The sequence below is a fragment of the Girardinichthys multiradiatus genome, chromosome 17 (assembly GCF_021462225.1).
Source record: "Girardinichthys multiradiatus isolate DD_20200921_A chromosome 17, DD_fGirMul_XY1, whole genome shotgun sequence".
In the NCBI taxonomy this organism is placed as follows: Eukaryota; Metazoa; Chordata; class Actinopteri; order Cyprinodontiformes; family Goodeidae; genus Girardinichthys; species Girardinichthys multiradiatus.
In genome coordinates, this window is record NC_061809.1 from 654419 (window position 1) to 681427 (window position 27009).

Below are 27009 nucleotides of genomic sequence, written 5' to 3' on the forward strand. Positions count from 1 at the left end.
AGACTCACTGCCAGTTGTTTAACAGAAATTGTTGCAGCCAAAGGTTGTAAAGCCAGTTAAGGGAGTGAATACTTTTTCTCATAGGACGATGTAGTAGTACTATGTAGTACTACTACTGTGATACCTTGTTTGAAGAGCAACTTAGCATTTGTGTAACACTATTTGTCCAACCCTATTTTCTGTGATTGTCAGAAATAAAAACAAGGTGAACCTAATAATGTGAAATTAAACAAAATGAATTTATTTAGTTTCATCTGTCTTACACAGCAGTTCACTTTAAGAATTCATGAAAAACTGTACAGCTCAAGTTGTTTAAAACTGAAAGCAGCAGGTTTATTTGTGTTTTAATTCAAGTTCAACTATTAAAATAAAAAGTAGGCAATTAAAACTTCTGCATATAACTTCAATGCATATGCATGATATTACTGGGACAAAAAAAGTTGAAGGTTATGTAGTTTATTTACAGTGCTTTGCAAAAGTATTCAGCTTAAACCTTTTCACATTTATCATGTTACAAACACAAACCTCAAAATGTTTTATTGAGATTTCATGTTAAAAACAACAAAGCAGGATTTTATTGTAAAGTGGAAGGAAAAGAATGCAAGATTTTTCCTTCCGTTTACAAATACAAATCTAAAAAATTGAAACCAGCCCCCTTTCCTCTGATACCCTCCAATAAAATTCAGATGATCCATTTCCCTTAAGAAGTCACCTGATTAATAAATAAAATCCACCTCTGCATAATTTAGGTTTGTAGTAGATGCACCTAAACTGACTGGCTGGGTAAGAAAAACATTTATCAGAGAAGCAGCCGAACGGCCCATGGTAACTCTGGAGGAGTTGCAGAGATCCACAACTCAATTGGGAAAATATGTCAACAGCATGATTTTAAGTCAACACTGCACAATACAGACCTTTATATGGAGGAACGGCAAGAACAAAGCCATTGCCACAACGCATGTAGGGCACACAAGAAACATGGAAAGTGTTACTCTAGTCAGAATGCAGAAAACTAATATTGCACAATACCCTGAACAAACCATTCCCAGCCTCATGCTGCCAGGATGATATTCTTCAACAGGGACAGAGAAGCTGTCACAGTTAAAGGAAAGATGGATGGAGCTAAGTACAAGAGCAATCCTGGAAGAAAACCTCTTAGAGGCTGCTTAAGACTGGGGCGAGGGCTCAACTTCCAGCAGGACATCGACCATGAACATACACCCAGAGATACAATGAAGCGATTTAGATCAAAGCATTTTTATTTGTTAAATCAGTAATGTCATAGTCCACATGCTGGTCATAGGCATTGCCCATTCTATCTGATTAACCTTGAGCTATTGTGCATAGAAGAACAGTCAAAAAACTGGTAGACACCCCAAACGTTTTGATTTTGTAAACATGAACAGTGTTTCTTTGCACTCCAAAATGTGTAAGGATTTCCAAGGGATTATATCTATGTGCCTAAACTTTACACACAAGCTTAGCAGAGTTTACAGGATATCAACAATAGATTTGCCCTCTTTTATGCAACCTTAATTATATAGAACCAGAGATTATGTTCAAAACTATTATTTTCTTCTCTTTGGACCCTGGTCCAATAGGTCCCACATAAGGCTCTAAGTACTGGAACCTATGCAGATCAGTATGCCCCTGTCAGGCAATGCTACAATATCTAGTCAGTTAAATGCTCGACCATAGGTTTTGTAAGAAAACACAAAGAGAAAACATTAATAGAACTGTTTTGGTGTTGAAGATCAGCTGAAAAGCATCTCTAAATTTTGAAATGCACACAAAATGTGCAAGATAGACTTGTTTTAGGGGCTGGAAGAACAGCAGCATTTCAGTCACAGTGTCCGTGCTAGTCATAGGTCCAGAAAGTACCAGAGCGGCATTCATGAACTTACTTACAGCTCTGGTCAACATGATGTTTTATTACAGAGGCTACGTCGATACCTATACATCCCTTCATTCGGTTAAAACTTTATTAGACCAGCAACACATGGAAAAGGCTGATAGGAATCTTATTATGAGTGGTTAATGATAGAAAATACATTAAATGGCTTAGAGCTGCCTAAACACACCTACAATGGCAGGTTTCTCTTAAGAATGAGGTTAGTGCACAAATTATAACCCCAACCCAAGGTCCTTCCTTCACTGGCTTGATAGAGTTTCTTGTAAGATCATGTAGAAAGCTAAATTTCCCCAATGACTTTCTATTTCTGCAAATATCGCAGCAGCAATTACGGAAGAAAACTCAATTGATCACTGCCGGAGTTCTGGCGGCAGGAAAAGTCCATCAAACATGCAGTAACAAAGAGTTCTTTGCTGTTTGCTGCATGTCCTTCATGTCTGTATTGGAGCAAGGTATTTTCTGTGGGAGAAAACAGGGATAGAAAAGAGCAAAAGGATTTCTCCAGAACGTGACTCAGACCTTTTTTTTGTCTTTGCGTTCCTTCTGCATAGTCAGCTAAAACACCCTGAAGAACTGGATACTCGAAGACAAAGCTACTGCCATGGCCTCTGAGGTGGCGGGTTAGGATTGGGGTAAATGGGTGCTGGTGTTGGGTGAGGGTAAGCGGGCACTGCTGTGTTGGGGTTGGGCGGATATGTTGGTGTAGGGTACTGTGCCAAGATCCGTGGCTGGCTTTGGGTAGTGGTGTGGGCTGGGGAGGAGCCTGCTGAAGAAGATGGGGGAAGGTGGAGGTACAAAGGGGCTGATGGAGCAGAAGGAGCAGAGGGTGCAGTAGGTGTTGGGACCCTTTGAAGGACGACATGTGGGTACAGCTGAGCCTCAGAACGGTAGAGTCCGGGCAGAGAGGTCTTCAGCAAACTCTCCTGACTCCTGAAAAGGACACAGAAAGAGCAACAAGAAGAACAATGTCAGCCCTTAAACGGCTACAATGCTAAAGTTCAACATTCCTAAGGTTCCAGGGTTCAAAAATATTTGAAAGCAGACTCTCAGTGACACTCTGAGGCCACATCACTCTAAAGCACCACCACTCTGACAATGACACACGTTTGTGTTTAAGGTTTGGGTTGAAGGGTCAGGCTTGTGATGATAACATCAAGAACAATGCAGCCTGACATTTTATATGTGTCAATCCTTGCCATTAACACATGAAGAACTTATAAGATTGTAGTGCACCAGGACAACACACATCCCCTAAATCTTATAATAAAAAGCATTCCCTCTCTCCCTGATTTAGTTTATTATGATGGCTTACCGTTGGTATCCTCTGTTCTCGTATCCACTGAGGCCTCCTGTTAGGTAGAGGGGACTGTCAGGAGCCAGACGTGGGTTCATCCTTTGGGAGAGGTGGAAGATCTTGGGTGGAGGGAAGGCTTCCCACTCTCCTTCTTCTGTCTCCAGCCAGCACTCACTGCGGCGGCCTGATCGCTTCTCCCTGCGTCTGACCAAGATAAAGACCTTTCAGCTTACTACAACTAGAGAATACCCAACATCTCCCTGCCCTGTTTCCAGGCCCACCTGCTTCGACCCTCTTTCTTGGCACGGTCCCGGTTAGATCGCTCCTGCAGGCAGCAGACCAAAAAGGACAGGGACATGGCAAAAATTACGATTCCACTCACAACAGAAGCCAAAACAGCCACTCTTAGTCCACGGTCCTCCGGTCTGGGGATCGCTGTTTTAAGGTAAAACATGCTTATGTTAACACCTCTGATTAATTTTATTCCAGCTTTTTTTTTCATCGGAAAAATAATTTGAACATGGAAAAGAAACTATTAGCTTTAAGGCTGAGATATAAGAAAATAATGTTTACCTTTTTTAACATGGTATACATATGATTAAATAAAGCTTATTCAGAGATAAATCTGTACACCTTCACAGACAGGTAGGTAGTTGCTCCACTGTGGTTTGCCACGTCTGACATGGCAGGAGATCGTGTCGCTGCCGACCAGCTGGTATCCCTCTCTGCACCAGAAGGCCAGCACACTACCAATCGACATGCCTGTTCCGCTCTCCACGTAGAAGGAACCCCGACGAGGTGGCATTACAGGGACACAGGACAGACCTGATTAAAACAAGACAAAAACAGCAAAGACCAGCCGTCATCATATGGACCTTTGTTTTTATCTTAATCCTGTTATTAACTTTACTGCATGAAACGGATGGGCCAGATCAAACTGTAAAAATGTCCTCTCCCACTGTTCTTACGGTTTAAAGTCCTTGCAGCAATTTGTCAGAGAAAATATGGACGATATCAGAAACTCCTCCATTTTCTTTGAAAAAAAGCTAATTTAGACTTTATAACAGTAAAGTTTCAATATGTCCACATGTGCTGTGGCTATGTACTGTTGTTTTAGGAATTTCTGCAAAGTTTTGTTGACGTAGTGCTATTGTTGTAAGCTTATTTGATTTATTTGGAGTACTTTTACTTCACATTTGCTTCACATAGACCTAAATTTATAACATCTAGGTCCATTTTTTCTCTTTTTACCAGTCTTCCTCTTAGATCACATTCATTGCAAAAAGAAGCATGTGGTGCAACCACAAAAGCTGTCCCCTGTCAAACACAGGACTGCTAGAAAATGTAACATCTATTACATTTTTAACAAGCATTGTATCAAACATTGTGATTTTTTTGTTAAATGTGGTATTTGAGTTACTGGAGGAATGGTTTTAGATATGATGCAACATTCACAGTTGAACAACCAGTGGTTTCTAAACTTCAATGTCAAAAGCGCAGGCTTTCCAGACTCACATTTCCAGTGTCTGCTGGTTGTTTTTAGGCTATGTTAAATAAGAAATATGAACGATTTCTGTACATTTATGGGAGATATTCCCACATGACTGGCGATCTGTCCAGAGTTTAACCTGCCTAACTTCCAGTGACTGCAGAAGATAGACACCAGCCCCTGGATGGACATGGAACCTGCTAAAAGTCTGGTCAGAAGGAAGGAAGTATTGATCGATGGACAAGCAGATGGACAGATGAATAAAAGGATGGATGGATGGATGGATGGATCAAACAGATGGACTGATGGATGGCCAACTGACCATGCCTAGCTACTGCACATTGCTTTACAATTTTGTTAAATTTGTACTCGTACTCGTCGTCTTCCGCTTTATCCGGGACCGGGTCGCGGGGGCAGCAGACTCAGCAGAGACGCCCAGACGTCCCTCTCCCCAGACACCTCCTCCAGCTCCTCCAGGGGGAGCCCAAGGCGTTCCCAGGCCAGCCGAGAGACATAGTCCCTCCAGCGTGTCCTGGGCCGTCCCCTGGGCCTCCTCCCGGTGGGACGTGCCTGGAACACCTCCCAAGGAAGGCGTCCAGGAGGCATCCGGTATAGATGCCCGAGCCACCTCAACTGGCTCCTCTCGATGTGGAGGAGCAGCGGCTCTACTCCGAGCTCCTCCCGGATGGCCAAGCTCCTCACCCTATCTCTAAGGGTGTGCCCGGCCACCCTACGGAGGAAGCTCATTTCAGCCGCTTGTATCCGGGATCTCGTTCTTTCGGTCATGACCCAAAGTTCATGGCCATAGGTGAGGGTAGGAACGTAGACCAACCGGTAAATCGAGAGCTTCACTTTTCGGCTCAGCTCTCTCTTCACCACAACGGACTGGCACAGCGCCCCCATTACTGCGGCAGCCGCACCGATTCATCTGTCGATCTCCCGCTCCATTCTTCCCTCACTCGTGAACAAGACCCCGAGATACTTAAACTCGTCCACTTGAGGCAGGAACTCCCCTCCAACCTGAAGAGGACAAGCCACCCTTTTCCGGTCGAGAACCATGGCCTCTGACCTGGAGGAGCTGATCTTCATCCCAGCCGCTTCACACCCCAGTGCATGCTGTAGGTCTTGGCTAGAGAGGGCCAGCAGGACCACGTCATCTGCAAAAAGAAGAGACGAAATCCTCTGATCCCCAAACCAGACCCCCTCCGGCCCTTGGCTGCGCCTAGAAATCCTGTCCATAAAAGCTATGAACAGGACTGGTGACAAAGGGCATCCCTGCCGGAGTCCAACATGCACCGGGAACAGGTCTGACTTAGTGCCGGCAATGCGGACCAAACTCCTGCTCCACTTGTACAGAGACCGGATGGCCCCTAATAAAGGGCCCCCGATTCCATACTCCTGGAGCACCCCCCACAGGGCATCACGAGGGACACAGTCGAATTCCTTCTCCAGGTCCACAAAACACATGTGGACCGGTTGGGCAAACTCCCATGAACCCTCGAGTACCCTGTAGAGGGTATAGAGCTGGTCCAGTGTCCCATGGCCGGGACGAAAACCACACTGCTCCTCCTGAAGCCGGGGTTCGACTATCGGCCGGACTCTCCTCTCCAATACCCTGGCGTAGGCCTTACCAGGGAGGCTGAGGAGTGTGATCCCCCTGTAGTTGGAACACACCCTCCGGTCACCCTTCTTATGAAGGGGGACCACCACCCCAGTCTGCCACTCCAAAGGCACTGTCCCCGTCCGCCACGCAATGTTGAAGAGGTGTGTCAACCATGACAGCCCCACAACATCCAAAGACTTGAGGTACTCAGGGCGGATCTCATCCAACCCCGAAGCCCTGCCACTGCGGAGCTTTTTAACCACCTCGGTGACTTCAGCCTGGGTGATGAAAGAGTCCCCAGCCTCTGTTTCCACCAGGGAATGCGTGATGGCAGGATTGAGGAGATCCTCGAAGTACTCCTTCCACCGGCCGATAATGTCCCCAGTCGAGGTCAGCAGCTCCCCACCCCCACTATAAACAGTGTTGGCGAAGCACTGCTTCCCCCTCCTGAGGCGCCGGACGGTTTGCCAGAATCGCTTTGGGGCCAACCGGTAGTCCTTCTCCATGGCCTCACCAAACTCCTCCCAGGAGTTTTTGCCTCTGCCACCGCCCGGGCCGCGGCACGCTTGGCCCCACGGTACCCGTCAGCCGCGTCAGGAGTCCCACAAGCCAACCACAGCCGATAGGACTCCTTCTTCAGCTTGTCCACCACCGGGTTCGGGGATTGCCGCCACGACAGGCACCGCAGACCTTACGGCCGCAGCTATGGGCAGCAGCATCGAAAATAGATGTGGAGAACATGGTCCATTCGGACTCTATGTCTCCAACATCCCTCGGAATCTGGTCAAAGCTCTCCCGGAGGTGAGAGTTGAATACATCCCTGGCCGAGGGCTCTGCCAGACGTTCCCAGCAGACCCTCACTATGCGCTTGGGCCTGCCAAGTCTGTCCGGCTTTCTCCTCCTCCAGCGGACCCAACTCACCACCAGGTGGTGATCAGTGGACAGCTCATCCCCTCTCTTCACCCGAGTGTCCAAAACATGCGGCCGAAGGTCTGATGATACGACAACAAAGTCGATCATTTACCTCCTGCCTAGGGTATCCTGGTGCCAAGTGCACTGATGGACACCCTTATGTTTGAACATGGTGTTCATTATGGACAATCCATGACTAGCACAGAAGTCCAATAACAAAACACCGCTTGGATTCAGATCGGGGAGGACATTCCTCCCAATCACGCCTCTCCAGGTGTCACTGTCGTTCCCCACGTGGGCGTTGAAGTCCCCCAGCAGAGTAATGGAGTCCCCGGGAGGGGCACTATCCAGCACCCTCGACAGGGACGCCAAGAAGGCCGGGTACTCCGCACTACCACTCAGCCCGTAGGCCGAAATGATAGTCAGAGACATCTCCCCAATCCGAAGGCGCAGGGATGCGACCCTCTCATCCACTGGGGTAAACCCCAACAAGAGATGGCTGAGCTGGGGGGCAACAAGCAAACCCACATCAGCCCGCCGCCTCTCCCCGCGGGCCACTCCAGAGTAGAAGAGAGTCCAGCCCCTCTCAAGGAGATGGGTTCCAGAGCCCACGCTGTGCGTGGAGGCGAGCCCGACTATTTCTAGTCAATATCTCTCGACCTCCCGCACCAGCTCAGGCTCCTTTCCCTCCAGCGAGGTGACATTCCACGTCCCTAGAGCCAGCCTAAGCATCCGCGGATCAGGCCGCCGAGGTCTCCACCTTCGTCCGCCGCCCAATCCTCTTTGCACCGGTCCCTCACGGTTCCCCCTGCAGGTGGTGGGCCCACTGGGGGATGGTCTCACGTCTCTCGTTCGGGCTTGGCCCGGCCGGGTCCCGCGAGGAGCAACCCGGCCACCAGGCACTCTCCGATGAGTCCCGACCCCAGGCCTGGCTCCAGGGTGGGACCCCGGCTCCGCCGTACCGGGCGACGTCACGTGCCTCAATTCTGTAGTAATCATGAGGGATTGTCGAACCGCTCTTTGTCTGACCCATCACCTAGAGCCTGTTTGCCATGGGAGACCCTACCAGGGGCATTTAAGCCCCAGACAACATAGCCTCTAGGATCATTCGAGCACTCAAACCCCTCCACCACGTTATGATGGTGGTTAAATTTGTTTATGAACAAAATCTGCAATGCTTGAAATTACATAATTCACCACAGGATGTTTATGCTAGTTAAAAAAAGCTAGTTATAAATTCTATCATAAATAAGGATTTTTTGTGCAGCTTGTAAATGTTTTAACGCCTTTTTTGTGTTTCCAGATGTTGTTATGAGCAACGGCCAGAGGGTTGCAGGATTCCGCTCGATGAATTACTGTGTCAGCATGAGTGTAATCCGTGTGTGTGTGTTTATGTGTGTGTGTGGGGCGATGTCATCCCGCTGTAAGACCCTGTGAACATACAAGCTGCTCTCTGCTGATTAGGAGTGACAGATGGGAGGATTTCTGCAATGGTAGAGACAGTTGGAGAGATCCCGTGATCTTGTGCAGAGATGATGGCATACACATCAAAGCACACACACCAGACACGTGCTTATAAGGATACAGGGTACAGTACTGAAAAACACTGGCAGCCTGGCTCAGTTTTAAAAAAAGCAAATTTAAAAGTCATGTTCTTTCCCTTTGAGATTTATTGCTGCTGTATATTTCTTTGGCCATCAGATTGGCAAAACGCAGCTGAAAATATCCATGCTAATACATTAAATATATTAGAAAGAAATATGCACTCTGGTGGTACTTAACATCAGTCCAGGCCAGGATCTTTCTGTCAGATTTAATGCAGAACGTTTTATTTATTTATTAAAGGATTATTAGACACAAACCTGGATTGTTCACCCAGCTCAAGTATAGTAAAAGATATTTGCTCCCTTGCAGGTTTCTTCTTTTTTCTTTGCTCCAGTTCATGTTTCAGATCGACAAACCAATTTTAGTATCAGAAACAGATAACTTGTTCTTAGTGTGCTTCACTGGCATTCACTGGCTTTTTGCCTACTTCATGTTGTCTATTATTATTATTCTATTTAGGTAATATCTTGATTCTACAGGTTTGGTAGTAATCAGACTTGTGAAATTGAAATAGTCAGTCAGTCATTTTCCACCGCTTATTCCATAGTGGGTCACGGGGGAGCTGGTGCCTATCTCCAGCAGTCTATGGGCGAGAGACGAGGTACATCCTGGACAGGTCGCCAGTCCATCTCAGGGCAACACACAAACAACCAAGCACACACTCATTCATAAACCTAAGGGCAATTTAGGGTGACCAATTAACCTAACAGGCATGTCTGTGGACTGTGGGAGGAAGCTGGAGTACCCAGTAAGAACCCACGCATGCACGGGGAGAACATGTATACTCCATGCAGAAAGACCCCCGGTCAGGAATTGAACCCAGGACCTTCTTGCTGCAAGGCAACAGTGCTACCAACTGCACCACTGTGCAGCCCCAAATTGAAATAAATTGAAATAAATGATAATAATTTCATCCAGTAAATTCACGATTTAACAAGGGAGGAATTTTATTTTCTTATAGGTTGGTTTGGGTAACATTTTCCTTTTGAAAAATGAAATACTTGTTTGAAAACTGTTCTTTGTGTTTTCAGGTTTTCTTTGTATAATATTAAAATTGGTATTATGAAATGATATGTGCTACAACAGCTCTTTACTCGTCAGACCATCAGAACACTTATTTAGAAATTGTCAGGGTTACATATTTTAACAGTTTTCTTTTAAATCAATGCACCTTTTACATCGTCCTGCAGCTGTTCCAGGTTATCAATCAACACTATGAGGTGGTCAGAGGACACTATCAGGAAATACAATTCATGATGGGTCATATAAGTTGACCACATATCTGATTTTATGTCCAAATGTTTTCAGAGAGATTTCATTTTTTGTCTGTTTTCTCCCATGCACCACCTCCACCCAAAGCCACAGACTGCTTTATACCAAATCCTCATTTAACCCTGGTTTTTAATGCTTTTGATGGGGATTATTGATCATTTTTGTATCATTTGATCAATGGTCGTTAGCCTACATCTAGAATCTGGGACAGTATCTATTAGGACTAATGATTTCCTAAGTGTTTGCACAGGTACATGACATAACAATCAGTAAAAGAGTTAAACAACAAAATCATGACAACAAGAGCCAGAAACTAATGACAAGGCAGATGCAGCAGAATGGAAACTAATTTAATATTCTTTGATCTGTTTTAAACTTAACTGGTAGGATGACTATTTAATATGAGTTTTCAGTTGCTTTATTATTTCTAAAATAATGTAGATTTTTCAGATAATATTAGATTGTGATGCTGCCTTCACATATACCTATTAAGTCTTTCGAAGTTTATACTTTTATTCTTCAAGTGAAAGACATTTCATAATGTTTCCCTTTTAAAGGAGTAAGAGGATTACGTGTAGATGTCAGAAAAATATATTTATCATTACTTATGTAGAAGTTGGATGTACCTTTGTGTTTCCCCTCTATAACTGCTTAGGATCGTCTTTCATGTGTTTGACAGATTCTAAAACCTGTCCAAAAGAATAAAAAGGACTGAAATTAGCATCTGAATGAGATGAGGATATTAAAATGAAAGGAGGTGACATTTATCTGAGCAAATTCTTGTCCCATTTTTCGGCAAATAGACAGCCCATGTATTGCTTATCTGATTGTCCAATAAATTCCCTTTTATAGTTACTTTCATTTGGACTTTATCTGGATCTATCATCAAATTCTTGCATCAAACAAAGCATAAAACCAACAGAGATAATCACATTTACAGTGACATGGTAGCGAGAATAAAAAGCAACCCTTTTGAAATCTATGTCTTTTTGTCTTTTGCTCATATGGGGTGGCTTAGTCCATGTTTAATAAGCATTCACATGGTGGAATCTGTTTATCATGACTGCAAATGGGACCTATAATATCTAATGCTGTATATTTTTTCTGCTTTTTGGCAGCACTGGTGGCATTTATTTTCCTCAATCCAGTTTTCTGTTTGACAATATCTATTACTTTTCTGGGCCAACCACTCAGATCCCTGCTACTCACATTCAACAACTGACTCACACATTCATAGACGGCAGGCAACTTGGACTTCATCTATACAGTGCCTTGCAAAAGTAATCACCCCCTTCACTTTTCATTCCAACCTGTAATTAAAATGTTTTTATTTTTTATTTTATTTCATGTGGTGGATCTGCACAAAATAATCTATGATGGTGAAGTGAAATAAAAAAAAGAAAAGGATGGTTAACTTCACCATATGTATCTACCCTCTTTTCTATGACGCTCCTATAAAGTTATGGTTCAACCAATTACCTTCAAAGGTCACATAATTACTGAAATAATGTGTCACATGATCTGTCAGTGTAAACACACCGTTTCTGAAAGACCCCAGAGGCTGCAACACCACTAAGCAAGAGACATCACACCATGAAGACCAAGGAGCTCTCCAAACAAGTCAGGGACAAAGTTGTTGAGAAGTACAAGTCAGGGTGAGGCTAGAAAAAATAACCAAATCTTAGATGTTCCCCCATAGCACCATCAGACAGTTATGCACACTGAAGTTCTCTGTTATTTTATCCTATTTGTTTTTGCTTCTCAATAAAAAAGTAACACATTTTCAGTGTTGTAGGCATATTCTGTAAATGAAATGGTGCAAACTCTCAAACAAACCATTTTAATTCCAGGTTGTGGCATGCATGACTCGATTGTCATGCATGCACAGCCACTTCAAAGTTTGTTGTCAAATTTGTAAAAACATTTGTGCTAGTCTCAGCTTGTGCCTAAGGGTTAGGGTATGTAGGGTTAGGGTACCCGAGACGGGGTGAGAAACTCAATCCTTTAGTAAATCAGTGTAGAAAACTGCTCTTTTGCATTAAAATGTTTACAGCTCCTTGGGAACCCCTTGGATGAGCTGGAAGAGGTAGCTCAGGACAAGTAATGCTGGGGAACTCTCCTCAGGTTAAAGACCCATCTGGAGTGCAAATGTGGTAAAATATTGGGGATTCTGGTAAACATAAAATCTTCCCTTGTCTTTAAAATCTGGGTGTTGCTTTGAAAGAATGCTTGTTCTGAATAGTGTGTGAATAGTTGGATTAGTGGTGTGAAATTCACAATGATCTGCTAAGTTACTTTACCATCAAGTCACTGTGTTGTTAATTTTATATATGACCGTCTTAGAACACTATGTTAATGTTCTATGAGTGCCCCTGAAGGGTCAGATAATTATTGTGCAACATAATCCCACAGCAAGCGATGAAGTGTTTTCTCAACTTTGTGTGAGATTGATTCTCTTAGTGGCTCATTGCTGCAATATTTGAGTCTCCGTTCAGTTGATTATGTAGCAGTAGTGCTACAGCAGTGCTTTTTATTTTGCAGTGGCATCAAATCTTCCTATGCTATTGAAACAAAAGGCAAACATGCAGCAGTGTGAAAGGGGAATAAATGCTTTAGGTCAATTAGGACATGAAATAAGCTGTGTAGTTAAACTACATTTCATATAGTCATTTAATTAAGGTTTCCTTCTCAACAATTTCTTTGTGTCCATGACAAAAGCAAGTGGTTGAAATCAGCCTAAGCATCAATGATAGGTATGCACTTGTTATGTGTGTGTGTTTGTTTGTTGACATTGCTCTTTGCTGTATTTGCCTAATCCTCTTGCTTCCCTAATACAACTCTGACACATCCGACCCCGGCAACCCGGTCGTGCCAACCAAACATTCACTCTGTGGTGCTTTTCTTCATCACTAACACCACATGTTTTTGTCAGGAGAATCACTTGGAATAGTGCGTGATTAAATAAAGATTAGTCCCTGTTCCCACAAACCTTTTACACATAAACCCAAGGTTTTGTAGGAGCTACAGGGCCTTGCTTGAGTTTTTACAACACATGATTTATTTCCACATTTTGTCACATTTTACCCAATAACTTTTAAACATGAATAGGAGTTTATGTGATGAACCAACAAAAAGTGGTGCATAATTTTAAGTTTAGGGGAAATGACCAACAGTTATTCAAATCCCTTGCAAAGGAAAATGTGAAAGGTGTGGTTTGCATTTGTATTTAGCCCCCCTGGCTCTGATACCCAGAAATAAAATTCACAGCAGCCAACTGCATCAGAAGTCACTTCATGAGTAAACAGAGTCCACCTGCATGTAACTTAATTTCTGTAAAGGAGCACCTTAATTGGAGAAGCAATCGAGAGGTCCACGGTAACGCTGGAGGAGCTGCAGAGATCCACAGCTCAGGTATGGGACCCTGCTCGCAGAAAATCCATTGGGTGTGGACCCACACATTTGACCTGGATGATGGAGTTCCAACAAAAAAGTTATAAAAACTCTTTTAATGTTTTTCACACTCCATGTAGCAGAAACACAAAAGACTAAGACTCAAGTTTTTGTATTGTATTCCAAATCCAAAGTGATGCACAAACCCAATACTGAACACAGCATTCCCACAGTGATATGTGGTGGTGGCAGCATCATGCTGTGAAGCTTGCTTGCTTTTGCAGATGCAGGGATGCTGATAAGAGTTGATGGGAAGATTGATGGGGCTGAATACAGGAAAAGCTTGTGAGAAAACATATTAGAGGCTCCAAAAGACTTGAGACCCTTGTGGAGGCTTAGCTTTATAAATGACAAAACTAAACGTACAGCCAGAGCTACGATGTAATGGTTTAATTTACATCATGAGTGTCCTGCCACTTTTAATGATGTCATTAGGAGAACTCTAGAACTTGACTGCATGATGGGGATGCCATTCAGTCATGTGAGTAAGGTAATGTTGTACATTTCATGTGAAAAATTCCTATATTTCCCACACTTTCTGCCATGGCATCATCAAACAAGGATGAAGAGCTAATTTGCCTTGAGGCGTTGGATAAACAAAAGAAACAAGGTGGTATGTAAGGCCAATAAACCACACTGGTCGAAGAAGGGAATACAATACACCGGTTAAGGACATGAAGACGATGGACAGCGAGTAATATGTTAAATACTTCTGAATTGATAGTAGCAAGTTTAATGAGCTAGTTGGATGCCGAGACCCATTTCTTCTACACCGGGGCACCTACAACACAACACAAAGAGCTCAGTCCACATCAGCTTGTTACTGCATATAAAACAGTCCGATGTGAAGATTTCTTTCCCGTCGAGCAGTTTAATGTGTGACACCGCATATACTTAGGTAGTAGTAAAAATTGAGGTTTGCATCCAGATGTGTCTGGCTGAGGTCCACTTTGAGTCCGCTATCGAGCTCAACTCTGTGGGAGCTTTAACTGCAACGAGGTGTGGTTCTGCAAAATGCTGACCTAAGGGGACTGAAAACAAATGTTGTGCACATCACACTTTTCAGGTTTTTATTATTGGAAAGGTTTGAAATTCATGTATCATTTCCCTTTCACCAAACAATTAGGTACCAATTCTTAATGATCTATCGTTAAATACATACACGGAATTCTGCAGTTGCAACATGATAAAATGTGAAAAAGTTCATGTGGTATTTTTGCAATGTACATTAGATTATGCAGTTCTGTCATCTTTGCTTTTGGCTCTACTAGAACATGTTTATATCCTTTTAGAGTTTAAACACATGTGGCGTACTGCATCACATGCATTCTGAAACACTTTCAATGACCTTCTTTCTGAAACAATTCAAATGATCTCAATAAATGTCTCAAAGCTGGACATCACACTGCAGAAACATTATGCGTTCAGCCTGTTTTCCCTGGATAGACAATGCACCAAAATACACATCATCTGAGTCAGACTTTAGCAGTCTCTGAAAGTCGGAACTGAAGCTAATGAATGATGGCACTCGTGGCTGACGGCTGACGTGACCCATCCACGTGTCCCTCTCCTCCGCTTCTTGAGCTTTTGTTTTCCTGCTGCTCCAGATGCTCTCTTGCGTGATCTGACCTCAAACATCATTCCTCTGTGTCCTCTCCGTCCGTATATCTATTTCTGTTGCAACTCGCTGATGCACTGTACCACAACTGATTACCTAATCCCCTCAGCTCCGTCTCTACTTGCGTATTTGATGATCCCATGCAAATACACCAAGCCATGTGTATTTTCCTTTGCCATGCTCTACAGTTTCTGGTGTTTTAATTTTTCAAACATCAAAACAATACCATTTAGAAACACCTAAAGCTTCTTGTAGTCTGCATCCTTTCGTACACAGAGGTCCACAGGTACCTTCTTTCTTGATTAACTAACAGCTTTAGCTTCAACTAACAGAAGATAATCTGCCCAGGTAAACAGAGCACAAGCTAAAAAGGCAACATAACTGTTGCAGCAGAAAGGGAAAATGACTTGGAGCTTTTAATTAGAGTAACCAGGAGGAATATGAACTAGATTTACCCAGGAGAACCTCCAAGGATATTTTGTAAGCTAACCAAAGTCCTCTGGTCCAGAACTGGAAAACAGCAGGGAGTCTGTACGAGGACCTTTAGATAAATTGGTATTTGAGATAACAATGCAGATGTATTAACATTTTCTGAGACAGCAAGGGAATCCGTTGCTAGCTTTCAGTAGCAAGTTATTAGATATGGATGTCGTACAACTACAGGTCCTTCTCAAAATATTAGCATATTGTGATAAAGTTCATTATTTTCCATAATGTCATGATGAAAATTTAACATTCATATATTTTAGATTCATTGCACACTAACTGAAATATTTCAGGTCTTTTATTGTCTTAATACGGATGATTTTGGCATACAGCTCATGAAAACCCAAAATTCCTATCTCACAAAATTAGCATATTTCATCCGACCAATAAAAGAAAAGTGTTTTTAATACAAAAAACGTCAACCTTCAAATAATCATGTACAGTTATGCACTCAATACTTGGTCAGGAATCCTTTTGCAGAAATGACTGCTTCAATGCGGCGTGGCATGGAGGCAATCAGCCTGTGGCACTGCTGAGGTCTTATGGAGGCCCAGGATGCTTCGATAGCGGCCTTTAGCTCATCCAGAGTGTTGGGTCTTGAGTCTCTCAACGTTCTCTTCACAATATCCCACAGATTCTCTATGGGGTTCAGGTCAGGAGAGTTGGCAGGCCAATTGAGCACAGTGATACCATGGTCAGTAAACCATTTACCAGTGGTTTTGGCACTGTGAGCAGGTGCCAGGTCGTGCTGAAAAATGAAATCTTCATCTCCATAAAGCTTTTCAGCAGATGGAAGCATGAAGTGCTCCAAAATCTCCTGATAGCTAGCTGTATTGACCCTGCTCTTGATAAAACACAGTGGACCAACACCAGCAGCTGACACGGCACCCCAGACCATCACTGACTGTGGGTACTTGACACTGGACTTCTGGCATTTTGGCATTTCCTTCTCCCCAGTCTTCCTCCAGACTCTGGCACCTTGATTTCCGAATGACATGCAGAATTTGCTTTCATCCAAAAAAAGTACTTTGGACCACTGAGCAACAGTCCAGTGCTGCTTCTCTGTAGCCCAGGTCAGGCGCTTCTGCCGCTGTTTCTGGTTCAAAAGTGGCTTGACCTGGGGAATGCGGCACCTGTAGCCCATTTCCTGCACACGCCTGTGCACGGTGGTTCTGGATGTTTCTACTCCAGACTCAGTCCACTGCTTCCGCAGGTCCCCCAAGGTCTGGAATCGGCCCTTCTCCACAATCTTCCTCAGGGTCCGGTCACCTCTTCTCGTTGTGCAGCGTTTTCTGCCACACTTTTTCCTTCCCACAGACTTCCCACTGAGGTGCCTTGATACAGCACTCTGGGAACAGCCTATTCGTTCAGAAATTTCTTTCTGTGTCTTACCTTCTTGCTTGAGGGTGTCAATAGTGTCCTTCTGGACAGCAGTCAGGTCGGCAGTCTTACCCATGATTGGGGTTTTGAGTGATGAACCAGGCTGGGAGTTTTAAAGGCCTCAGGAATCTTTTGCAGGTGTTTAGAGTTAACTCGTTGATTCAGATGATTAGGTTCATAGCTCGTTTAGAGACCCTTTTAATGATATGCTAATTTTGTGAGATAGGAATTTTGGGTTTTCATGAGCTGTATGCCACAATCATCCGTATTAAGACAATAAAAGACCTGAAATATTTCAGTTAGTGTGCAATGAATCTAAAATATATGAATGTTAAATTTTCATCATGACATTATGGAAAATAATGAACTTTATCACAATATGCTAATATTTTGAGAAGGACCTGTATACTTTGGGATAAAGTGTAGGGGAATACAAAGCCTATAGTCTCTTTAGCAAAACAGTTTATAACAGTTTATCATAAAGCTCCATGAATAGTGCTGTAGAAACGTATTTACCTCCTTATAGATTTCTTCCTTGTCTCACATCAATATTTTACATCATTAAACAAATTAATGTTAGAAAAAGATAACCTTAGTAAATACAAAATCTAATAATTTTCAAATGATGAGTTGAATTCTTCAGGGAAAATCTATCCTAACCAATCTGGCCCTATTTGAAAATATAGTTGTTCCCCTTGTTACATAATAAATTTACTGTGATTACACAGTTTTTGTTCAGTTTCACTAGCCTGAATACTGCTGGATCTCTAGAATGATGAAATCACTTAAACAGAGCCTATCTGACAACGTGAAGTAGGCTAAAAGATGTCTAAAAACAACACATCATGGCCTGAAACAAAGTCACTGATATCTACTAGTCTTTAAAGGTTTATAATGCCATTTCAAAGACTTTGGAACTCCAGCAAACACACTGAGAACCATTTTGCACAAATGGAGGAAACATGGAATGGCAGCATGAGTAAAATGTTGGACATAGATTTAGGGGCGATGCCATAATATCGGTGTTACTCTCAGATAGTGACGGGAAATTGTTTTCCCAAGATAACTATGTCTATTATGTACTGTATCATGACACAGAGTAAATAAACAATTTAGACAACATTTCTACATACATGTGTGTTTAATTGTGCCATATCTTTGCTTTCCTGGTCCCTGCCCTTCATTTAACTTCTCGCTGCTTCACCGGACTGAGGAAGGGCAAGGCTAATTTCAGTCCCTCACTAAGTATCTTTGTTCATCAGCCACTTTTAAACTGTGGGAAGGTAATAATGAAGTTGAGTCACTGCCAATAGCTATATTGGATTGACAGACAGCAGACAGAGGGTAGTCTTTGTCCGAAGCTCTCCAAGCCTGCAGGGACAAAAATACCTCTGGTTCTGTTGGGGTATTTACGCATGTCTGCATTTGTATCCAAAGAAATTTTGTCATTTAAAGACCCCTGTATGAAGAAAAGTTAGTTATTTAGGTGAAAAGCATATTGATATGGGTGGGAAATTCCTACTAACTTATTAACTCACAATACAGTAAAACTGTTACTAGGGACCTCCAGATCACAAGGGTTGGATCAGAGATTACTAACTAAACCCAACTTCTTGATTTATATTATTTTTTATTTGGTGCACCCCATCAAGCCAGCTGGACATTGGTCTGTTTTTGTGGCTGGTGCTTACAAAACTGAAAACACAATTTGTGTTATTTAAATAATCTAACCAATTGAGGTTTTCCCAAGCAGTCTAAGAGACCATATTGGCTGTTGCAGCTTCCTGTCATGTCATTTGGATATGACACATGCTATAGGTGCAAACGTTCCACACAACTTCGAGACCCAACAACCCTCTAAGCCTCCACAGTTCAAAATCCTTTCCTGTTTATGCATGATGTTTCCGAATGGCATATGCACCAAGGCATACCTGTCCATTTACTCTTCCTGTTCATGGATAGGATAATTAACAATGTATAATCTAACAACTTAAGGTTACGGTTAAGGTTCGGGTATTCCTTTGCATGACTGTTTCCTTGAGAGTAATCTAATGCCAAGAACATCACTTTAAATTGTTATATGACACAAACTGCAGTTAGAATTTGAAATTAAAATCTGCCAGTATTTGACATTTGGTTGCAGAAGAAGGATATAGAATAGAGGAAGGGCATTTCTAATATACCACTCAAAGTACACCATTTAAGCTTGTATCTTGGAACACTATGTGACATTTTGCAATAATTATTCCCTCTGTGGTTATATTTATCAGACCTTGTTTGTTAGGACAGAAAAACCTGACATAAACTAGGTGTTAGATGCCCAGGTTAAGCTGAGGGAATAGAGCTTTTAGGAGAATTATGAACTAAAAGGATCTGTGATAGGGTCTAGTAACAACACTTGATACTTCTCAAGATGGGTCCCGATGTCCACATCTACCTGGAAGAGAGCAGCTGAAATACTAGTCATTAAATTTTATGATGTTCAAATGAAATCAACAGTTTCCAAAGCAGTTTCCAAAGTTTTCTAGACAAGGAATTTAAACCACATTGAGATATGTTAAGAGCTGAATGAGTCTTATCAGAACTGAAGTTTGTGCTAACGATAGTCTAGCACTTCAGCAAGACTGTAGTTGTACGTGTTGAGTCAGACTGACTTTAGAGACACATGATAAAATGGTAAAGCTATATGCAGTTCAGGTGATGCTCTGTCAAACACATACCATATTATTGCTTTCCCACCATTTTTAACCCATGTTTCAGCAGCAGTTTGAGACAAAATCTCTGGTTGGGACACAATCTAGGGTTGAGGAAACTTCAGTGTCTGGAACATCGTTGATGAGTTTAGTGGGACCCAATCACAATACAAACTGATGAAATGTAAAGCGTGTTTCAAGCATATGGATGACATTGATTAAGTAGTATTAGGCTGAAATATTATATAGATTAGGTGTGATATTGGAGACAGACAATCTTGGGACATCCTTAATTTCAGTTTGTGAATGGGGCAGAATTAATCTCCTGATAGGGTTCGGTGTTTGGGAGAAGCTGTTTTATTAATTTATTTAAAAGAAACCTTTAGTTGCTTAGAATGACTTCACAACTTCCCATTGTTTTTTGTACACTAAGGTGGAATGTATGCACAATGTCTTGCATCAGCACCAAGAATAGGAAACCATGTATGGACAAAGGTAATTGGCTTTAACATACATCTGCTTCCAGAAAGAATATCTGGCCTGCTGTGTGTTAGCATGTCAGCAGGATTGGTAGTACTAGAAATAACCTGAAATAGAGAAGCCTAATTGGCTTTATGCATACACTAATTAGACTGAAAGCCTTATATAGGGTTAATGTCTACATTTTAGGCTTTTGACTGACAATCTTATTGGACTTGAAGTGAAGAATAAGCAGCTTACTGTCTGTTTTACTTTGGATGTATCTATATTTGAACTCTTTTATTTTTGTTCAGTATGTAGTGTACAATTTTAGCATTCAGGCCAGAGCAGCAGAAACAGCTTGCTTTGTCATGCCTAGAATCTATTAGATCAGCAAAGGATTAGGGTGGTTCATTTGTGGAAACAGAAAAATACTGTCAGATAAGATGATTCTGAAATGAAGTAAAATGTACAACAGAGATGAGTGATAAGTAAAGTGCTGCCTGGACAGATTAAAGATAGTTCAGTTAGTGAGAGGCCTAGTGTGGGGATTATCACTAACATTACCTCTCGCCTAAACTGTTGAGGTCAATAGGTTGTTTTACCGTGTTAATGTTGCAGCTTACCGTATCTCTAAAGCTGAAATAAACACTACTTATCAGAAGTCTGCCAGCTACTAATCTGGAATACCAGGACACCAACCAGGCCACCGTCGCTTTTCACTCTGTAATCAACTAAGTCTTTCAACCATTCACAAGAAACTTCCAAAGAGTGACACAAGATAGGAAACATACCAAAAAACGTGAAACAGTTTGTCAGTTCTTCAATTCAGTTCAATTCAGTTTTATTTGTATAGCGCCAATTCACAACATATGCCGTCTCAAGGCACTTCACAAAGTCAGTTCAATTGAATCATACTGATTTCAAGTCAGGTTCATACATTCCAATTAATCGTAACTATCGAACAGTTCAGTCAGATTCAATTATTTATTCCAATTGGATAAAAAGTTTTTTCTATGTAAGGAAACCCAGCAGATTGCATCCAGTCAGTGACTTGCAGCATTTACTCCTCCTGGATGAGCATGTAGAGACAGTGGACAGTCACTGGCATTGACTTTGTCTGCAAACCTCAAACATGTCTCAGTAACATCCATTGCTCATCTCAGTTAAGCCTAGTTCCTGCTCCCCTTGAGTTTTTGAGCTTAGCCAAACAAGCTCCAACTCCAATTGTTTCAGCAACAGACAGAAACAAGAATTCCTGAACTTGATCCATAATAAATAACAACTTGTATTGACAGAGTCTGAGAGCTGCGGTTTGATCCAAGGCTTCAAAGACAAACGCAATATTTATGACCTTCGCATGTCTGCCTCAACAATTATGTGTTGCCTCAAAACACCCTTTACATAAAGAGATTGCTGGGATGTTTTTGAAGTGAGATTTTGTCGAGTTAATATAAGCTCCATCTGCACATTTATTTAATATTCAATGAAAAGACAATGTTACCTTGTTAAATATGGCTGCAATGTAAAAGGAGAACATCTACTTTAAGAGGTCTATGGATGTCTTAATGTGGTTGAAATGTTACTGATGTTGATCAAACGGGCTAACCAAACCTGACTTTCAACAACTTTGTTTAGACTACATTTAGGCCTTGTTAAACTTGTCATTGATTTCTCGGTGGAACATTGTGTAGAGACTTTGTCAGTGCCCCTGATCAGGTAATTATGAGTCTAACCATGGTAATTTCCAAATGCAAGACCTGAAAAGCACAGGAACATACCATCTTCACTAACATTGCACAAGTATTCCATCTGTTGAAAATCCAAAGGCTTACTCCACTCTTGGAGACCAAAAACCCTTTGCCAAGGTAACATAGCGAACCAACATGGGCATTGTTAGGCTGAGAAAGCCAAGAGAACGAAACCTGATATATAATTCTAATGAACTCCAATAAAACTTTAAACTCAAAATTAGCTAATCAAACCATTAACTACATGAAATAACATCGCTGGAGTAAGCCAACCTGAGTCTCTGTTAACAAATGTTGTCTCCTAAACCTAATAACTGGATGTGCCACCTCTGGCAGCAACTCCCATCTAAGATAACTGGTATTGAGTATTTTACATTACTGTGGAGGAATTTTCTTTGCAGGATTGTTTTAATTCAGCCACACTGGAGAGTTTTTCAGCCATAATGGCTCATTTAAGATCATGCCACACAATTATTGATCTATGGATTCAATAACTTTGTTTCTTAGCAGTTCGTGAACTTCTATTGATCAAAATATTTTTTGCTTTTTAAAATCACTGAGCCTACTTTATGTTGTCAGACAGGTTCTGTTTAACTGATTTTGTAATTCTACAGGACAGGCAATAATCATGTGGTCAATCACAGTTAATTTGTGATTTATTAAAGTGGAATGATTAATTTTTCCTATAGGTCCACATTGGCACATCTTTGTGAGATATTTAATTGTTTTAATGGTCAGAAACATTCAACTGTGACATAAAGCAAAAACACAAATCTCCAAAGGGGCAAATTTTATTTCATAGCTTTGTTTACTGTAACACTCATGGTCCTGTATGATCCCTTGATGAGCTTTTTAAATATAGGCCTAGTAAATAAAGTATTTCTCTTCCTTGGGCTTGGAAAGACAAAGCTCAGACTGCCTTTCATTTACTTACAGAATCTCTGGGGTCCACGGGTGAAAAAGCCTTTCCCACAGTCCATGTCATTGGATTTAATCATCACAATTGTGCCTGGTGTTCTACTCAGAAGGCCAAATTAAATGTATAAAAATATTCAAAACATAAACCCATTGATGCTGCTGCAGTCAAACTCTTGAGCCAAAAGTCAATCACGATCAAAAATTGTAAAAAGTAAGGTAGTTTGCTGTCGTGCACACACTTTGATATTAATCACACCTTCAGGATTTAAAATGTTCAGAAATGCTCTCACAGCAAAGCTCTGGTCTGGTGTAATTCATGCATGTGGTGCAATGTGGCAAGCCAGCTGATCTCCTGTGCTGTTAAAGTATAAACTGCTTACTCTGGCTATGTTAGACGAAGGGCTGCAATTATGAAATAAGCAACTGTGTTTACTCTCTAAACCTTTAAGAAGATTGGTGCGGTTTGGGCTGAGTGCATCCATTTCTTGTTTTTGTGAGGGTGGGAGTTAAGTGTGTACCAGGCACATAAGGGTCCCATTTTTTTTTGGATCCCCATCAAGCCATTCATGCAAACACGGGACAATATTGCGACTGAAAAGGAGGATATGATGAACATAAAATAAATGATGGAAAAAGAGAAAGCAAGAAGGTGGCATATCGACCGAGATGAGAAAAGAGAAAGAGAGATGTGTGTTGGGAAAATGAAGGAAGGAGAATGGAAGCTCATGCTCCAGTGAAGGTGAAATCATGCGAGCGATGCTGCAGCTTTCTCTTCAGCCTGAACAGCTCTGTTTTGAACGTAATGAATTGTTTTTAACTGCAACACCTGAAGCACACCACCACTGACACAAGCACAGAAGAGACACGCAAGCTCTAGCCCCTTACCTCAAGCCTAACTCCAACCCACTTTTAACAAAACACAGATGCAAGTGTAAAACTAAGAAAGAACCTCATTAAGAAGTACTGTACTGGTTTGATCGCACGGCAACTTATTATTTGCACAAAAAGCTGTCCTTTTGAGTGGATAAGCAAGTACATCTTCAATATCAACCTACTGGTATGAATGGTTTTGATGAGAAGGTCAACAAGCTGTTTGATATTGTAAAAGCATCTTTATGGCGTTAAAAAGCAATGTGGATGATATCAGTTGGTGCCTTTACCACAGCATGGATGCCTTCTACTGGTATGAGTTGCTTAAAAAGTAAATGGGGTGTGTCTTTTGGCAAGCGTCTTTTGTTGAAAATGCTTGTTGATCTTTAGTTTTTCTGAGCAGAACTGTTCCAAGAGTAAAATCGTAGTTTCAGAAACAATAATAAAAAAAAAAAAAGACTTCGCAAAAATTTTAAGGGGATGCTATGCTAAAATTGTTTAGATAGTGTGTCTGTGTGTGTGTGTGTGCATGGCTGTTTGTAATGTGTGAACTGTTTAGGGTGTACCCACCTCTAATAACACCTGGAGAAAGGCACCAGCACCCCTTCTATGAACCAATAAGGGGCTAAAGAGGTGTTTAAATTGTGCAAATCTTGTCTTAATTACCCAAAATCTGTCATTGTGAAAAAAACCCTCAGTGGTCCGTATTCATTCGGTGTGATGGATACACCAATGGCTGATTTAGCACTCCCATGACCAAAGACAACCTACATCAAACATCAAGTGGTGTCAGAAATTTTCTTGGAAAACTATGCAGTGTGTAACTGCTTCTGCAGCCAAAATCTGATTCTGTCCACTTTTGTGCAGCCTTGAGGGTTTCTGCCACTATCTCCTTACACTCATCCTGGTCGTCCAACTCTGGGGGTACAGTGGTGATGATGGTAGGGGTTCGTCCTGTAACCAGTGGGTTGCCAGTTCGAACCACTGCTCAGTCGTTGGGCAAGACACTTCACCCGCCTTGCCTGCTGATGGTGGTCAGAGGGCCCGGTGGCACCAATAATATGGCAGCCTCACCTCTGTCAGTCTGCCCCAGGGCAGCTGTGGCTACAATGTAGCTTCGCTCTGTCAGTGTGTGAATGGGTGTATGAATGGGTGCATGACTGATTGTAGTGTGAACGGCTTTGGGGTCCTCGGACTTGATCAAGCACTACACAGATACAGGTCATTTGCCAATTGTTCATATTTAAGAAACCAGGTCTTAAGTAAAACAACCTTCGGGATATGACAACTGCAAAGGCTTAAAAGGTCTCAAAGGCATTACTACACTTTTTAGTCCACTCAAAAGGGACGGCAGGGCTGCATAGAGTGGTAAGAGGAGCAACTACTACTTTTAGGAATCCCTGTTGTTTCCTCAAAGGCCTTGGATGTCATGGTGAATTTGGTTATTTATGTAACGGTTAGGGCTACAATAGGCTGGCCAGCAGATATAAGACAAAAACACACAGGGATGGTCTGGGAGTGGTGCATCACACACATCATTTCTTGCCATTAACATACATCTAACAGGTTGTAGTGAAGTGTGGTGAGACAGAGCAAATATTCGAACTTTAGTCACCTGAGTTTCACTGTGTTTCATCCTTTAGTTATGGGAGATGTTGGATACTCATTTAATGCATAAAACTCTGTATGGACCATGTCGAGAACAGCACTATGCTTCCTTTGGTTCCATGATACCGGCCTAATTTGATGAAAGCTCACAGTTGACTAGTTTAGTGTTTTTATGAAGGTCAGTTCAAGCCACAATTTCCCACTTTGCTTGAGGCACAGTTGAGGTGCTGCAGTCCTTTTCTAATTCATCGATGGTGCTTCAGATAGAATCTGCTTGTATTCAAGAACTGATAGCAGACTGATAACATGACAGCATCTTTCAAAACAAAAACAAAAAAAGACATTCTTTTAGACCCCACCTAGCTCCTCTTCCTGTTTGGCAGGTGAGACTCATGCTGAGGACCGTTACAAGAATGAGGATGCGCACGGCTGTATGAAACGACAAGACCCATCCCTACGAACAATGCATGTGTGTGTGTTCATAGCATTTTTGGGATGTTGATGAAACTTGTTTGTGTAAGAGATGCAGATATTAAAAAATAATTGAATACTAAGGGTTGGCGACAAGCCTTATAGGGGAAAGTGTAACAATGCCTGTATGAGCAAGATTTTACCGAGGATATGCTGCTTGGTAGAGCGTTGAAACAGCCATTATTGTTAGGTTGAGAAAATAGTAAAAAATTAAAGAAATATTTTATGCAAATGTGAAAACATGTATACATATTTAATATAGTGTTTGTTTGCAATGGTAGAAAAGTTTTGCATTTGGTTAACTCCACAATGAGAAGTTCCTTGGTTTTCCAAACTGACATTACTGTGACTGCTGTGTATTGCAGTTAAAGATGGGGTTTGTCACATCGATACCATCTTTTCTGTGTGTGTGGAAAAACTTTACATTCAATAATGACTTAACTTTCAAACATAGCTTAAGTTTACTTTTAAATGGTGTTGTGGTATTTGACTGAAAGTTAAGTCATTATTGAATGTAAAGTTTTTCCATCTAATTTAAAAGCTTGACAGTCTATAAACTTTCAATTCACAAGTAAACGTTACACACTCATGAACAGAATCGAAACACACTAAATGAGTAGTTGACTGCTAGATGATCCCACCTGTATAGTTGTTGGTGAAGACCTGAGTCTGCATCTCTGTCAGAGCCTCCGTCTGATCTTCTGTCGTTGCCTCCGCTGGCTCTTCTGTGGGTGTTTGATATACCGTCTGCAGGTCTGGCTGCAGTGGGGCCGTGGTGTTGGTCCAGTCATCTGGCAGCATTGTGGCAGCGGTGGACAGTGAGTCCTCTGGGCTCAAAGTGGATCCCTGTGCCAGCAACAGAGTGCAGAGCAGGGGGAGCAGCAGCATCCAGAGGTGGCTGCCAGCACTTTCACTCCTTGATCTGTCCCTCAGTGACATGGTGTCAGGTGTTGAAGAATTCTGCAAGAGGATGAGGACAGGAACTCACAGCCTCACAGATGGGCTCCAAACAAAACAAACAAAAAAAATCCTTTACCGGGGAAGTTAGTTTCTTTCCTCTTATCCTCTTTACTGCACCTATTCTCTTTCCTGGTGTTTTCCTTTTTTTCCTTTATGTTCTTCTAGATTTACTTCTCTTCAAACCCTTTGTGGATAGAAGAAAACTGTGTTCCCCCTCATGATCTTGCGGTGCTGCGTGACAGACAGAGAAAGGATGTA

At 42.1% G+C, this 27009-nt stretch overlaps 1 protein-coding gene across 13 annotated transcripts in view; it reads right to left on the reverse strand.

The window, feature by feature from the left end:
- Positions 1–220: 220 nt before the first annotated feature.
- The window catches only part of zgc:162331 (uncharacterized protein LOC793007 homolog), a 45720-nt gene continuing 18931 nt past the window's right edge, over positions 221–27009 (reverse strand). For 11 of the 13 annotated variants that reach the window (XM_047389934.1, XM_047389933.1, XM_047389936.1 and 8 more), the window contains 5 exons: positions 26433–26982; positions 3840–4031; positions 3488–3641; positions 3225–3410; positions 221–2842 (listed from right to left, as the gene is read on the reverse strand). In XM_047389934.1, coding sequence (XP_047245890.1) covers positions 2506–2842; positions 3225–3410; positions 3488–3641; positions 3840–4031; positions 26433–26730 — 1167 coding nt within the window. In that variant the 5' untranslated portion in view covers positions 26731–26982 and the 3' untranslated portion in view covers positions 221–2505. The remainder of the gene's footprint in view (positions 2843–3224; positions 3411–3487; positions 3642–3839; positions 4032–26432; positions 26983–27009) is intronic. The other 2 variants (XM_047389925.1, XM_047389937.1) reach the window with 2 other exon arrangements.